The 16,064-nt window shown below is 39.0% G+C and overlaps 1 protein-coding gene across 4 annotated transcripts in view; it reads left to right on the top strand.

The window, feature by feature from the left end:
- The window catches only part of Tgfbr3 (transforming growth factor beta receptor 3), a 186,971-nt gene that overhangs the window by 19,775 nt on the left and 151,132 nt on the right, over window positions 1-16,064 (top strand). For all 4 annotated transcript variants that reach the window (XM_013359733.4, XM_013359732.4, XM_021728020.3 and 1 more), the window contains one exon: window positions 1,443-1,615. In XM_013359733.4, coding sequence (XP_013215187.1) covers window positions 1,555-1,615 — 61 coding nt within the window. In that variant the 5' untranslated portion in view covers window positions 1,443-1,554. The remainder of the gene's footprint in view (window positions 1-1,442; window positions 1,616-16,064) is intronic.

Raw genomic sequence — 16,064 nt, 5'->3', positions numbered from 1 at the left:
TTATTTATTCATTTTTTGTGGTGCTGGGGATCAAACCCGGAACTCACTCATGCCAGACAAGTGCTTTGCCATTGACCTACACTTTCAGCCTCGAAGAGCCATTTTAAATTTCTTTCTGTTAACATTTGATGAACAAAGATCACTTAAATAGAAACTCATTCTGTGGATAGCATCTCCTGGGTGAGGATGACAAGGTTGCAACCCTTCTTTGTATCAGAGATTTCTGGAAAACCCCATCCTGCTTTGCCCAGGGTTTAGATGAAGCAGATTATTTGAACTTTTATCCAGTTGTTGGATAACTTTTATTGCTGATGAGAAGAAACCATGTTTAGTACATAGTAGGTGCTCAATACATATTTGTTGAATTGAACAACTTCCGGGAGTTGTAGCAGCTCAGGGATATAAGGCTGGAAATCCTACTTTGAAGTGTCTTTATGAGGTAAAGCAGCCATGGGAGGAATATTCAGGTTGAGCAAACTACCAGCAGATTCTGATTAGTCTCTGGATAGGAAAAGGTTAGAAAGGATCTTCTGGATCATCTAGTCCAGATAGGGCTGAAAGGCAGGGGAGGCATCTGCTAGAATGTCAGCACACAGATGGAATAAGAGCTTTGCCTTTTTTATGGTTCTTTGTTTTTTCAGATTGATTCTCAGTGTAATTTAATTTGATGCCTGTGATAACCCTGTCATTATAACATTAGAATGAGTCTCTAATCAGAGCTATTTTTTTGTGTGTGTGTCCTGGCACTAGAGAAAGCATGTTTCATGTCATTGTTTATTGTACCACAATGTAACTGGTGGTGTTACAGGTGCATTTCGATTTTCTTCTATTGTCGTGATTTATCTGGTTGTGGAGGTATGTGCCTGTAGTCCTAGCTACTCAGGAGGTTGAGGTGGAAGGATTGCTGAGCTCGGGAGTTTGAGACCAGCCTGGGCAACATAGAGAGATTGTGGGTAAAAACAATCTTAAACCCAAAGATTTAAAAGTGTTAAAATAATCATGTCAATTACTAAAGTATTTGCTATAAAAATCTTAATTTGGTTATCACCACTTCTATCCTAGTTTGCTTCAGTACTAGTCTATCATTTTTTTTTAAGACAGATTTTTTTCTTTGACACCTTTCAGAAATTCTTGATTTAACTTTTTTTTTTTTTTTTTTTTTTTGGTACTAGGATTGACCTCATGGGCAGTTCACCCCTGAGCCACATCCCCAGCCCTATTTTATGTTTTATCTAGAGACAGGGTCTCACTGAGTTGCTTAGCACCTTGCTTTTGCTGAGGCTGGCTTTGAACTCTCTATCCTCCTGCCTCAGCCTCCTGAGCCCTTGGGATTATAGGCGTGTGCACTGTGCCTGGCCAATTTAACTTTAATGTGTGTTTGTTTATGAAAAGAATTTTCTGTACTATGTTCTCTTATTGAAAATTATTTATTTTTTTTACAGGCAATTTGAACATTGCAAAGAGGGCTTTTAAGGCCATTCCTGATTTACAAAGATTGTCTGTGACCTGAAGAACTATAGGCTGCAGTTTATTTCTACTGTTGGAGAAATAAAAATGACATCCCATTATATGATCGCCATGTTTACCCTGATGAGCTCCTGTTTAGTCACTGCAGGTGAGTTGTGTCATATAAATTGAATAGTCATTATATTCTTTTGGATATATTTTTTTCTTTAATCTCTTCAGTTTAGAAGAATTTGCACCATGCTGATGTTCATGTAAAACTTGAATATTTAGGTTCTTTAAGTAAATAAAATGTTTGACCACAGTACATCTAACATGTTTGCCTAGAGTAGGCATTCCAATGTCACTAATACAGATACTTCCTAACCTTGTTTAGGCAAGTAGAGAAAAAATATGCTAATGATTAGCATACTTTAATTTTTTTTACATGGATATATTATACTTACATTGCTGTCTCTAAAAATGTCAAGAAAGACACTTTTTATTATTTTCTCTATTACAAAGTAAATATGCCTTCTGGATAGAGATGCTTTTGGGATGGGATGCTTGGAAGGTATTTAATTTTGTCTATTTCATATAGATAGGTAGATGGATAGATAGTTTGGTTCTGGGGATTTAACCCAGAGGCATTTTACCACTGAGCCACATCCCCAGCCCTTTTTATTTTTTATTTTTAGACAGGGTTTCACTGAGTTACTTAGGGTCTTGCTGTTTTGCAGAGGCTGGCTTTGAACTTGAGTTCCTCTTGTCTCAGCCTCCTGAGCCACTGGGATTACAGATTTGCCTGGCTAATTTTGTGTATTTCAGATATTTTAATATGTAACTTTTTGAAAAGTAGAGGAAGAGGCTGGGGATATTGCTCACTGACTTGCCTAGCAGGTGTGAGGCTCTGGGTTTCAATCTTAGAGCTACAAAAAGCATAAATAATTTTTTTTAAAAAAGTAGAGAAATGCATGTATTTTTTGGAGACCATCAGAGTATTAGGTTGGAGCTGAGAATAAGCAAATGATAGTTTGGAATGTTGTTCCTTAAGTAAGAGTTATCAATCCTCCACACCAACATCTTAGTGTTCCATGTCAGGGTTGCTTAATAAATTTGGAAGCTTGATTTACTCCATTTGTTGTAATTTGCTCTGTGTCTTTTCCCTAATGGCCACATAAACTAATTTGTTGGATCAGTTTTGGAAACTGGCAGGTCTCAACAAGAAAAGCATTGACTTGAAAAATGATTAGTCCCTTGGTTTTGGCTGTTGACTTGCGGGTACAGATGGAGAGGGTAATAGTTACCACTTATTGAATATACACTACAGGCAGCCACTGGGCTGAACAATTATAGAGTATAAAAATGAATAAGGATATTTTTTATTTAATGAGCTTAGATAATCACAACTCTGAGTTGAAAATAATTACTTTTGCCACTTTATAGGTGATGAATTGAGATATGGAGAGGTTAGATAACTTTCAGTGTGACAAACCTGGGAAGTGGAGGGTTTTACATCTGTGCTCTTAACCTGGGTGTTGTACTGAGGGAACCATTCCACCCTGAGGGATCCCCATAGCCTCAGACCAGGGGTGGTATGTAGGAAGGCTGAGTGGAAGTCAGTTGGGAGAAATTGGTTTATGAGGATGGAAAGCAGAATATCATTGCACATCCTTTGAAAGAAAGTTGCATGGTTTTGGGTTTCCTTTTGAATGCCAGTGTGTGAATTTGAACTGCCCATTCTTCTGTTATTTTCTGTCAGCAGTTTCGTTTTGTCTCATTATTGAAGAGTTATTTGCCTTTTGGCCTGTGCATTAAAATGGATCTTAATTAAAATCACATTGAAAAGTAGTAGCAAGAGAGGAGAGTAAGAGTAAGAGAGAGAGAAAGAGAAACATCATGCTATGATGACAAGGTTCAAAACCACCTTTGGTGGCTCTGAGCAGGGCTTTCTGCTTTCATCAATGCCTGGGTCAGACTAACAAACACACTGAAGAAGGTCTTTCTTGGGAATGTGGTGAGGTTGATGGCCCTGTATAGCCTTGATGTTTTTAGTAGCACATCAGTTTTGCTTAACACCTTCCTTCTTCTTTCAAGCCATGGTGGGGAGATATATATATATATATATATATGTATATATATATATATATATATATATATATATATATACATATATATACATATATATTTATTTTTTTGAGTTGTATGCATGCTTAAAGCTTTCCAGAAGTGAAAGGGACAGTGGCATTGTAGATTTTTTTTTTTTTTGACAGCACAAGATAACTGATAAATAGCACAGAGATAGGGAAGTCTTTAAGGTAGAATTTGTTGGTTGTTATTGTGGTATAACCTAATAGGCCAAATGAATAAAGAAGTAGGGGAAAATGTTTTTATATGCCTATACCTAGTAGCTTTCTATGTGGGTGCTGCATACTATATTTTTGGGGGCATTATGCATGAGTTGAACTTCATAACCCACTTGAATCAAAGTGTGAAATATGATATATCAAGAACTATGTAATATTTTGAACAACCAACAATAAAAATTAAAAAAAATAAAAAAAAAATAAAAAAAAGGAAGGGAAAAAAAAGAATTATCCAATTTTGATTTTAAGAGTATATTATAAAATTTGCTTATATAATAAAAACTTTTTAAACACACACATACACACAAAATAAATAAATTTATTAAGGTAAAAAAAAGAAGATAGTAATAATCATAATAAATATTTAAAGAATATTTACTGTGTGCCAGGCCCCATTCAAAGTGCTTTATCTAATTTCATCCTTATAATACCCTAAGAAGTGTAGGTAGTTTGGTTATCTTGTTTATAGATGAGGACACTGAAGTACAGAGGGGTTAAGTAACATCCTCAAGGTCACACAGCTAGTAAGTGACAGAGTTAACCATAAACCTAATAAGTCTAGGTCTGGAAATTGAGCCATTAAAACTTTTATTTTTTCAGATACTGGGAATTAAATCCAGGGGTGCTCACATCCTTAGCCATATATATATTTATTTACAATTTTTTTCTTTTTCTTCTTCTTCTTCTTCTTCTCCTTCTTCTTTTAGTTGTCAATGGACTTTTATTTTACTTAGTTATATGTGGTGCTGAGAATCGAACCCAGTACCTTATGCGTGCTAGGTAAGCACTCTATCACTGAGCTATACACCCTGCCCTCCTTAGCTCTTTTTTATTTTGAGATAGGGTCTTAGTAAGTTGCTGAGGCTGGCTTTGAACTTGTGATTCTCCTGCCTCAGCCTCCCAAGCTGCTGGGATTACAAGCATTCACCACTATGCCTGGCTGAGCCTTTAAACTTCTATACTATAGGAAAGTATTGATCTGAAGGGTATTTGTTTTGAAAGAATGATAATGGGTTTGCTTGAGCCGTCTATGTCCTCTTGAAACATTAAGAAATCACTTATCCGGCTGGGGATATAGCTCAGTTGGTAGAGTGCTTACCTTGTAAGCACAAGGCCCTGAATTCAATACCCAGCAACAACAACAACAACAACAACAACAACAACAACAACGAGAAATCACTTATCACCGAGTCCTTGCTAAATGCAAACAAACACAGTACTAGACTTTTAGGAATACACAAAGAAATGTAAATTTATCCCTGAGTTGCTTGTACATTTAATTATGTTTGTAAAATATGACTATATAAAAAATAATCAATGTAGGACAAATGCCAAGTAAAACCCAGAAGACCTCAGAGGGGTCAGAAGAGGAAGCCCTTGTGGACTTGAGAAGCAAGGGCTTTGTGGAAGCTCTAGTCTTCAGCTCTGTCCTCAGGATAGACTGTCCAGGACGAGAAAGACTCTGGGATGACCAGATGGAGAACCATGCCTGCCATGTACTTGATGTTTAGTGCTTGACTTTTTTTTTTTTAATGGATGGATGACCTTTCAATGGTGTAGACATACAGCAGGAGTCTACTTGGAAAGAAGGATGGGAGTAGATTGTGGAGGACCTCACTATCAGAGCAAGGCTTGTGAATTTCATTCTGAGGTTTGGATTTTCTCCATCCTCTGAGGTCCAAGGCATGCATCAGAGAATTCAAACTGGGCCTCCAACAGTGAGCCTGAAGAACTTATCCTCATCAGTTTCAGACACAACAGTCCCGGGACACAGACTGATGTTTATCAAGGGCTTGCTAGTTAATTTTGTTTTAATAAGACAATTCTATGAGGTGGGTATTATTATGGTTACCATCATCTCCATTTTACAAACAAGGAAGCCGAGACTCAATTTGGTTAACAATTTGTACAATGTCCTGTGACTAATAAGTTTGAGCTGGAACTTGAATCCAGACAGTTGGCTCTCAGTCCAGCTGAAGGCTGCTCTATTAGCATCTTCTCTAGGAAGACCCTCATGTGGAATGAGCAAATCTCTCAGCTTGTCCGATTAAATTCTAGGTGAATAGCCACCAATGAGACATCCTGGAATTAGATGAAACCCCTTTTGCCTCAGAAGAGATGGAAAGAGCTATCTGAGCAGAAGGACCCTTAAGTAATCCCACTTCATGAAAATGGTCTTGAAGCTCTACATCAGAGGGAAGGCATAGAGTTCTTGGTAGCAGAGGGGGTGAAAGAGGTAAAAGGCCCCCCCATAGATCTACTGGGAGGGGGCAAGCCCAATGGAGCATGAAAAATGAGCCCAAGTTAGAAGAGTAGGAACCTGCTTGCTCCAGCCCAGTGAGTTTGGCTGGCTGTTCCTGGAAAGCCTTCCTTTTCCTTCTCTGCTTGTGGTGGAGGGTGAAGAAGGCAGGGGGCAGCAAGCCACAGCCCAGGGGTTAGCGGTTGCTTCTACACAATTCATCCTTTCCTCCCTCCCTTGTTCTGTGGTTATGGTATAGTGTTGAGGGCCGGGTGGGCCCTGCTCTTGGTGAACATGTGCTATGTAGGACCATAATGCCTCCCGAGTAGAAATGGCCCGAGGTTACTTACTGGCACCTTATCTTGAGTCCTGTGATCTATCTTATATAAGAAAAGTGGGAAGTTTGAAAAATAAATGCTTGCTACTGAGGCTGAATACTCACTACATTTTTTTACTTTAAAAACTATTCCTACACATCTTTAAAAAATATTAGCTGCTGCCTCTGAGGCTTGGCAGTGTTGGGTAGGGCTGTGTTTCCAGGAGTTTTAATAATGAGAAAAAGAGGCATGCATGGAGAATTCAAGGAAGTCAGTTTGGTTGGAAGGGCTGGACTTGGCAGCATTCCATGGGCCCCTGTGCCAGATTGGAAGAGGTCTGCCGAGGTGAGCTCTGCAGAAACGCTGCTGGCATCCCTGCCAGGGGTTAAGATGGACACCTGGTTCCCTCATTTCACTGTCTCGATTTGGTGCCCAGATGCACCCTTTTGGAAGCTTGCTCACAACCTGTATACCCATTTCTGTGGAGCAAACATTTCTTTTCTTTTCTGTTGGATATTCCTGGAATCTCAGGTAGAGTTCACAGGAAAATTGAGACATTTTTAGTCTGAGCTGTTTTCCTGCTAAGAAAGCTGTAAAGTCTTTGTATCCATGGGACAGCAAGTGGAGATACCTGCTGGTTAATGCTTGGTCCGAAATGGGACAGCTGGCAGCCTTGGGGAATGTGTAAACTAATAATAATATCATATTGTATTTATAATTTTCAAAATGCTTTTATATCTAGTATTTCATTTGATCCTCCCAGCAGTCTCTGGAGTAGGCAGGTATTACTTTCTTCATTTCCAGAATGATAAGTAATGAGGAAGAGCAAGTGAGTGATTTAGAAAGATGATTCAACTCTCGGTTAAACCAGAACTCACACTTCTGCAGAAAAACTGCTCCAATAGATTCTTTAGCTTTTTCTGCTGCCAAGCACCCCTTAGCACCCCACCCCCAGCACCTCACCCCTTAGCACCTCACCCCCAGCACCTCACCCCTTAGCACCTCACCCCTAGCACCTCTTGAAACAGTGCAGCCAGGCGGTCTCCTGGGCATGTGACAGGTGTTAGTTCATTTAATCCCACCAGAAACCCTGTGAGATCAGTATTTATTATTTTCCAATTTGCGCTATTATTACTGCTGCCCCCATGGCTAATATTATTATGATACTTATTTCAGAAATGAGGAGACTGAGGTTTAAGGAATTAAATATAATGTGTAATGAGGACCAAATAAAGAAATAAGCAGAGAGGCAGACTCCAGTGTTCATGCTTTTCCTGTTATGCTGCCCAAAAGGGACTGGCATTCTTTTAAAAAATATAATTAATTTTTAAATTTACTTTTTAATTGACAAGTAAAAATTTTGTATTTTTATGGTGTACAACATGATGTTTTGTTTTATGTATAACATACATGTTTTCATTGTGGAATGGCTGGATCAAGCTGTTTAACTTATGCCTTACCTTGTATGTCATTTTTTATGGTAAACACTTAAAATCTATTCTCGTAGCAATTTTCAGGTATAAAATACATTGTTGGTAACTGTAGTCACCATGATGTACTATTCAGCTTTTGAACTTGTTCTTCCTAACTGAAATTTTATATTCTCCTCAATCCTTCCCAATCCCAGCCTCAAGTAACCATCATTTTAGTGAGTTTGACCTTTTAAATTTCCACATATGAGTGAGATTAGGCAATGTTTGTCTTTCTGTGCCTGGCTTATTTCACTTAACATAAAATCTTCTACTTTTGTCCATGTTGTAGCAAATGACAGATTTTCTTTCTTTCTTTTTCTTTTCTTTTTTTTTTTATTGGCTACACATGACATTGCAATGATCTTGGCAATTCATACATTTGAATCATTGGAGTATAATTTTTCATTTTTCTGATTGTACAGATTACAGAATCAATCTGCATAGGAAGGGCAGCAGAATAGAATAGACATTATGATTACTGTATGTATATAGGTGACTCTATGACCAGTGTGATTTTCTTTCTTTTTAATGGTTGAATAGCATTCCATGGTGTAGGTATACCCGCTTCTTTCTCTTCATTCATTCATCCTGCACTCTTTCTCTTGGACTCGAGACAGTGGCCCATGAACTTTGGGGTTTCTCCTCTCTGACAACTGAATGATACAAGGTTGTAATTCTTAAAGGTAGGAGGCAGAGAGTGCTGACTGACAGCTACCACCAGGGAATGTAAAGGATGGAGGATGATGGGGTTCTGAGCATATCTCAGTGGTAGAGCACCTCTGGGTTCACTCCCCATTACTGGAAAAGAAAAAAAAAAGCCTTCTCCTCCAGCCCCTAGGTCTCTGGATACAGTTAGTTGATTTGATCTGTGATTATTTTTATTATAAAGTCTTTATTTTTGTGTTTAATTTTTCTCTTGGATACACAGGGAAAGCCTTTTTGTCAAATGTGATGCCAACTACTACCAGGGTGCCAATTTATTTTAAAGAGACCAGAGTGGATGAAGTGTCATGCATTTAGGGTACTCTCGTGTTCTCTTTGGATATACCATGCATACTCAAGCATGGTGAAATTTTCCTTCACCCCATTTCCTATAGGTCTTTGCATAGAAACAGTACATATAAAAATGCATGAGCATGCATACGCACGTACACAGACATACAAACACAGTTTGGATAGTTAGTAGTAGTCAAGAAAGATGAGTTTATTTCTCAAAGATCCCTTTTCCATGCAAAGGTCTGTGTATGAGTGGATGAAATATATTGACTACAAAAAGGCCTTTTTCTTGTTTTCACTTGCAAGGAGAGTTTACTAATAGCTAGTTGGGTAGCTGAATGTACATATGGAAACATGGTTACTATAGTCATAGATTTGATGTCACAAAGGTAAGAGGATCCAAGTTTCTCCTCCCTTTTCATTCTTATCCTAGGCTATGTCATTGCTACCCTGCTCTATGAATTTCTGAATTATTTGGATTATTTTAGTATACCAGCTATACTGTCATCAGGACAGAGCTATCCATATGTGCCTGCATAACTGTTTAACTGCTAAAAGTTTATACTTTGACACAGTTGTGCACATAGGAAGTTAGATTTGTTCAGTTTGTTTGCTTTGGTGACTAATTCCTGATACTCTGGGGGGCACCATGAATCACTGATAGAGTTTGGAGCATGCTGGTTTTGGAAATGATGTAGGAGCAGAGAGTGTCTTGGGAAGTGTCCCAATGTGAGCCCTTTCCCTAGAACTGGCTCTGCCCATGGCTCCTTCCTGTGGCATCTACTATGCACTGAAGTACTTGCCCCTCTCAAATGACTGGACCACCCTGCACCATATCCATGTGAACCACTGACTTTCATTTTCTTTAAAATGTCATTACCAGAGTGATCTTAAAAAAAAAAATTGATCCGAAGTCCAATCTTGTCATATTTTTATTTTCTGAGAGGGTGCTGGAAACTTGGCAGAATTCTAGAGGATTTAAAAATGCACTTGCTCTTAGGAGTTTCCTTCTGAGAAATAAGCAGCAGGTGCTCTGAAGCCCAGCTCTTCTACTGCCCTATCCTGAAATATTAAAAAAAAAAAAATTGGTGTTGGAGGAGGAGGAGTGGTGTGTGGAAAATCTTACTATCCTCAAAGGAAAATGTTGATTTTAAAACAATTTTGAAATTATTCTCTCTGTTGGCAATGAGAGGGACCATATATGGCAAAAGGAAAAAGTTTCAATAAAACGGCTTCCAGTTCTTTGTGTTGCTTCTCTTTGTCCTCACATGCCTGGATAGCTTTGTCCTAGTTTAAAGGAGCCATCAGAAGTAAGATTTTTCTTCCTTCCTGCCACATCCAGAAGGATGCTCAGGAGAGTAGAGCCACAGCTTTTGGAGTCAGCCCCTGCATATGTCTTTACACCAGGACACCGAAGGGCTCCTCTGTGCTCTCCTGTGGAGAGCTTCCCAGTGGGTGTGTCTGTGTGTGACAGCTGTGCAGTTTTGTGGCTAAAGGTTTTAACGACATATCACCATTTATTGTTTTGCATTTTCCTTAAACTTTTAAAGAACTGCTGTGCCAATAAACTGAGTAACCTACTGAGTCTCAGGTGCTTTTCTGGCTTCTGAGGCACGGAGAGGGAGAAGGGATTTCAGAGGTAGTGCAAAGAATGAGAATTTTCCCTCAATACGGTTAAAGTTTTGAAAGTGCTTATTGGTTGATTAAGCAGGAATTTATTGATCACCTGTTGAATTTGAGACACAATTTCAGGGATTGGGGATATAGAAGGGAAAAAAAAAATAGACAAAAACCTTGTCCTCAAGAAGCAAGGCTCTAGTGGGGAGAGATAGACCAGAAACAAAACAACTATGCATATTTTAGCAATGGATCATTAGTGGTCATTAGGATCAATGGATCATTAGGGATCATTAGTGGGGGTGCATGACTTAAAGTCCAGTTAGGAGCTGAGGGTGTAGCTCAGTGGTAGGGCACTTACCTAGCATGCAAGAGGCCCTAGATTTACTCTCCAGGACAGGGGGAAAAAAACCAACCCATTAATTAAAAAAATAAATAAATTGGGATTATATTATTAGTAGAGTGCATGTTTAGCATGCACAGGGTCCTGGGTTGAATCCCTAGCATGTGCACAAAAGCACACACACAAAAGCTCACACATTGTGTGTACACTTAATAAGGGAGGCCTCACTGAGATGATGTTTGAAGCAAGGTTTGAAGGAAGTGAGCTAAATGGATATCTCAGGAAAGCACATTAGCACAGAGGTCCTAAGGTGAGAGTTACCTTGAAGCTCAAGCAATAGCAAGTAGGCCAGGTGGCTGCTGGAGTGGAAGTAGCTGGAGTATGTGGAGTAACTAGAGGGTGGGGAAAGGGGGGATGAGGGTTCATTGGTGTGTGTGAGGTTGTGTATAGATTAGGACCTTGTTATCAATCATACATTTTTTTTTCTCTAAGTGAGATGGAGCCATCTGAGGATTTGAGCAGAGAATGATATGATCAGAAGGATGTTTTAATAGGATAAATTCTGGTTGCTGTGTTGAGAGTAGACTTTTGAGCAAGGATGGATTTGAGGATACTTTGGGTGGCTGCTTTAATAATTAAGGCAAGAGATGAGAGGGATCAGGATCACTTAAAACCAGGAAAGCGCATTAGCACAGAGGTCCTAAGGTGGGAGTTACCTTGAAGCTCAAGCAATAAGCTCAGGAAGGATCTTTGGAAGTGATATACTTATGAAATTAAGAATGACAATTCTGCGATTTTTTTCAACTTATAATGATTTATTTCTCACATGTGTGGAATACTGTCGAATAACCTAATAATAAAGATACTTCTACACACCATTAAAAGCTGTATCTTAAAACACAAAACAACCTCCACCAACCATTTAAAGAAAATCTATTCACAGTGAGTGACTATCCTTGAAAAATCATTGTCTTAAAACTCTGAACCTCTCTTCCCAGTTTACTTTCCTTCCTGGTTGCCAAGTCTCGTTATTTTCATTCCTCAAAAGTCTTACCACCTCTTGCAAAAGTGCTTCTTGTAGTGTTTTAAGGTGGTGCTTCAGAGATATTCGGTCACATCCAATTTTATATAGTAAATAGTTGTGTGTAAACCCATTTTTATAAGTTAGACTACTTATGAAGTATGCACAAGGAGCTCAATACTTATAGCAGTTCTTTTTCTGTAAAAAATAATCACTTTTAAATATGGATATTCATATTGGTATTGCCTGAGGCAGGGCATACTCATCTTGCTTGTTGAATAGGAAGTTTTGCTTTTTAGAATTGGAAGTTATAAACAGACGTTAGACTAGTTCTTCCTAAACTTTGATGTACATAAGAATCACCTGGAGACCTTATTTAAAAGGCAAATTCTGTTTTAGCAGGTCTTTTTTTTTGTGTGTGTATTTGTGTGTGTGAGTGTGTGTGTGTGTGTGTGTGTGTGTGTGTGTGTGGTGCTGGGGATTGAACCTAGGGCCTTGTGCATGTGAGACAAGCACTCTACCAAACTGAACTATATCCCCATGATAGGTCACAGATTGTACATTTTCTAAATAGATCCATATGCTGCTGATACCACTGCTCTGAGGACCACATTAACTGTATAGATCATCTGTTTCTTCCAAGTACAGATTGTAACAGAACCTGCTGCCACCTAGACAATTGCTTAGTGTCATAAAACAGAGCTCAGTTTTAGCACGATTTTGAAATGCTACCTTGAAAACCTTTTTGGTAAACTCATTTGTGTCAGAGTAAGCCATGTGCTGGAATGGAAGTTGGTTCCAGGGAGTGAGTTCCACAGACACCTTCAGCTCCTGGCTATCCATGGGGTATACACCTGCAGAGACCATATGCATCTTTAACCAGCTGGGGCTGCACCTTGATGTAATCATCACAGTTGTTAAAGCAGGAACCCTCTGCCTCCATTTGTTCTTTTCATATGCCTCATCTGCCCTGGTCCCATTTCTTGCCTTGTAACTTGGTAGACCATGGTAGGAGGCTTGTGTTGACTCAGTGAGCGGGGGGACATTGATACAGGAGACTGAGGCTGAGGGACTATAGTTAATGAGGGAGGATGTTGGCTAACTGGATAAAAGGAGTTGAGGTAACTCTGGGAGGGTGGGACTAAAAGTTAATGTTGTTTCCTACTCCATTCCTATAATCAGATTCCAGGCTAGAGTTTAAAAATTATTATTTTTTTTAGAAAAGAAAAAAGGACCTAAATTTTTACTGATGCCTATTAAGTACATTGACACCATATTTATTATAAATTGGGATAAGGCAATGAAAAGATTTAACTTCTGTGCCTAAAAAGTAGTGTTTCGAGTAACTTCATTTATTTGCCATTGATAAATGTATAAGTTTTCCTGATTTACTTTCTCAGGCCTTGTCATTGTTATTCAACTGCACTACCACTGAGCCACAACTGCAGCCCCATCACTGTTATGGGGGGGGGCAGGGAACATCTACCACCTTACTTTGCCTAGAACTCACCATAAGCCCCAGGTGGTGGTCATTCTATATTTGAAATTGAACCAGAAAAGTCCAGAAGAATGCAACAACATTTTTTCTTTTTTGCTCCCTGCTAGCTTTTTTTCTAGGCTTCTCAAAAATGTGTTTATCTTGTTGGCCATGCATGTGGAACAGTCTGGGATCCCATGTAGCATTAGATAGGGAAAAAAATAGAAATATTTCCCACATGACTGACATTATGGGATGAGAAATATTGGATTATGCAGGACTCTTTGATCAGAATCCTAGATTGAGATTTGTTTAAAGATCTATACATTTAAAACTATAAATCTTTTATATTTCTTAAACCAGTCTTTTTTGGGAGTGTAGACTAGAAGTAATACCAGTAACTTTTAGGTAGTAAATTCAGAATTTCTATTTATCAGGGAAAAAAAATCTTTAGGGTAGAAGAATAGTTTGAACTTTAAGAGCTTGAGGATTACATGATTTGGGAGGAGAGTCTTTCAGATTAGAGAGGACCCTGAGAGATTGAATCCAGCAGTCCACCACCTTTGTCACCATAGGATTGTTTGCAAGGACAGCTCCACTGTCTTTCAGGGACCAGGTCTCAGCCTGGCCCTGGCAGGTAGCCCGGGAATCTGTGTCCTCTGTTTTTTGCCAAGCTTAATTAGCTCTAGAAATACACTATGAAAAGCTGTCTGGCGATGTTTCATTAATGATACGGGGTGAATTCAAAAGCACTAATTAATTGTGTTAGATTATTTGCAAAGCCCATGCTGAAAAATCTAATGCCTGTAGGAGAAAGTTGGCAGAGAGACTGTGCAGAGATTAGCCTGGACCTTAGCCTGCTCAATTGCCTTTTGGAGTTGGGCCAAGAGGGGAGTTGCTTTTCTTTTAGGAGAAGTGCATGTGACCATATTCTTCCCTAAATTGCCAGTTGACTGCTCTAGGCCCTTGGATAATGCAGCTCATGTGGACCTTTGCAGACTTAGAGAGCCCAAAGGGCATCTTCAAGAGGTTTGGGTGGTTTTTGTTTTGTGAGAGAAACATAATCACTTAACATTCATTAACTAAATAAATACTTCCCAAGGACCTCTTCTTAGAGAGAGGGAAGGGATCTCTAGTTTATTGTGAAACAATTCTGATTTTAAGTGTTAAATGTTCAAAGGCACAAGGAGCAGGCTTCTAAGGAGTGGTGTCTGCCCCTCCCACTTTAAAATCAGGTTCCTCTGGTTATCTATTTAAGTGGCTCAGGACATTAAAAAGTGAAGTTTTTCTTCTTTTTTACACATTTTTTTGGAGAGGACTTCCTATTATGTTGCCCAGGCTGGCCTCAAATACCTGGCAACCCTCTTCCTCAGCCTCTCAAATAGCTGGGACTATAGTTGCACACCACTGTGCCTGGATGGCAAAAGTGAATTTTTCGATGGCTGCTGCATTGGAAAATGATGTTTAAAAGAATCTCAATTTGAAATCATGCACATGTCAACTGAAGTTCAGGGCATACTGCATGATAAAGGGAAAAACAGATTTATATTATTTTGGTACATTTGGCATATGTTATAGAATAACAATATTTAGAATTAGCTTGCCTGATAAACTGTAGAAAAATTATAGAAGTCCCTGTTCCTTAATGAGGGAGTTTTGAGGCTTTTTGAGTCAAGTGCCAGTTTCTGTTGATTCTGAGGCAATGTAGACAGTTAAAGAAAGTACAGAAGAGTATTTCAGACTTATCTAAGAGCCAATCATGTGTTGTATAAATAAGGGAGCTGTGTATAGCTCTGTTTGAAAACATCTATCCAGAAATCTTCCAATTCCTGGGCCTGGCCCTGTCTCCCACTGACAGCTCTCAGCAGCTTTTCCTGTCCTTCTGGACTTGGGCAGCATGAGTAAGTAGTTATGTACAAAGCCCAGACCAAATTTTACTTTATTAACATGATTCAGAAGAAAAGAATTCTAATGAGTTTCAGAAGACTGTGCTGAGCCATTTGTGATATTGTCAGATCTTCCTAAACTTAAGGAAGGCCCAAGAAAATCTATTCTTTCTGTTTATTACTCCACTTGGAATCTATTGGACCAAGCGTATGTGAATGCCCCAGGAGAGTGTGTACTGGTGGAAGGATTTATTCCTGAGTGCACAGTGGCCTCTCTGTTTACTCTGTATGAGGCGGGCTCTTCTGAAACCCTGGACAACCTGCTTCCTCCTCAGCCACAGGCCTGCAGCAGCAGCTTTGAACTCAGCCCTTTCTGCAGATGACTCCCAGCCAGCTCTATGGAGTTGATAAGATCAAAGCCCTCAGCGCTGTGAGGGATCATGAAAGATATTTTAAAAGTTGGAAACAAAGTCCTTGAACTGATAAATAGCTATGATTTTTCTCTGGGAAAATAATGTCAAGACCTACTGGTATATTCCTGTTAAGCTGTGAGATACCATGAACGATGTTATAACTAATAGTTAAATTGAAAAATTTAAAAACTGATTTTTATTGAAAAAGATAAAACTCAAGGCTGTTCTAAAATAACCATGGTCATTTGCATTGAAACATATTTGAGATGAAGATAGGGCCTAGGGTTTGCCAGTTAGAGAATGAAAAGTGCTCAGAATCTGTAGCTTGTTGTCTGTTTTGTTATTCATGAACATGGTATACCCTTTAATTAATCTAGCTTTAATTTATTTCTGTAGTGCTTTTGTAGTTTTCAACACACACTCTCTCTCTCTCTCTCTCTCTCTCTCTCTCTCTCTCTCTGTGTATGTGTATAT

This window comes from Ictidomys tridecemlineatus, chromosome 11 (genome assembly GCF_052094955.1).
Source record: "Ictidomys tridecemlineatus isolate mIctTri1 chromosome 11, mIctTri1.hap1, whole genome shotgun sequence".
NCBI classification, from domain to species: Eukaryota; Metazoa; Chordata; class Mammalia; order Rodentia; family Sciuridae; genus Ictidomys; species Ictidomys tridecemlineatus.
The sequence above is the reverse complement of the archived record's forward strand: the minus strand, read 5'-3'. Positions and strand labels throughout refer to the sequence as shown.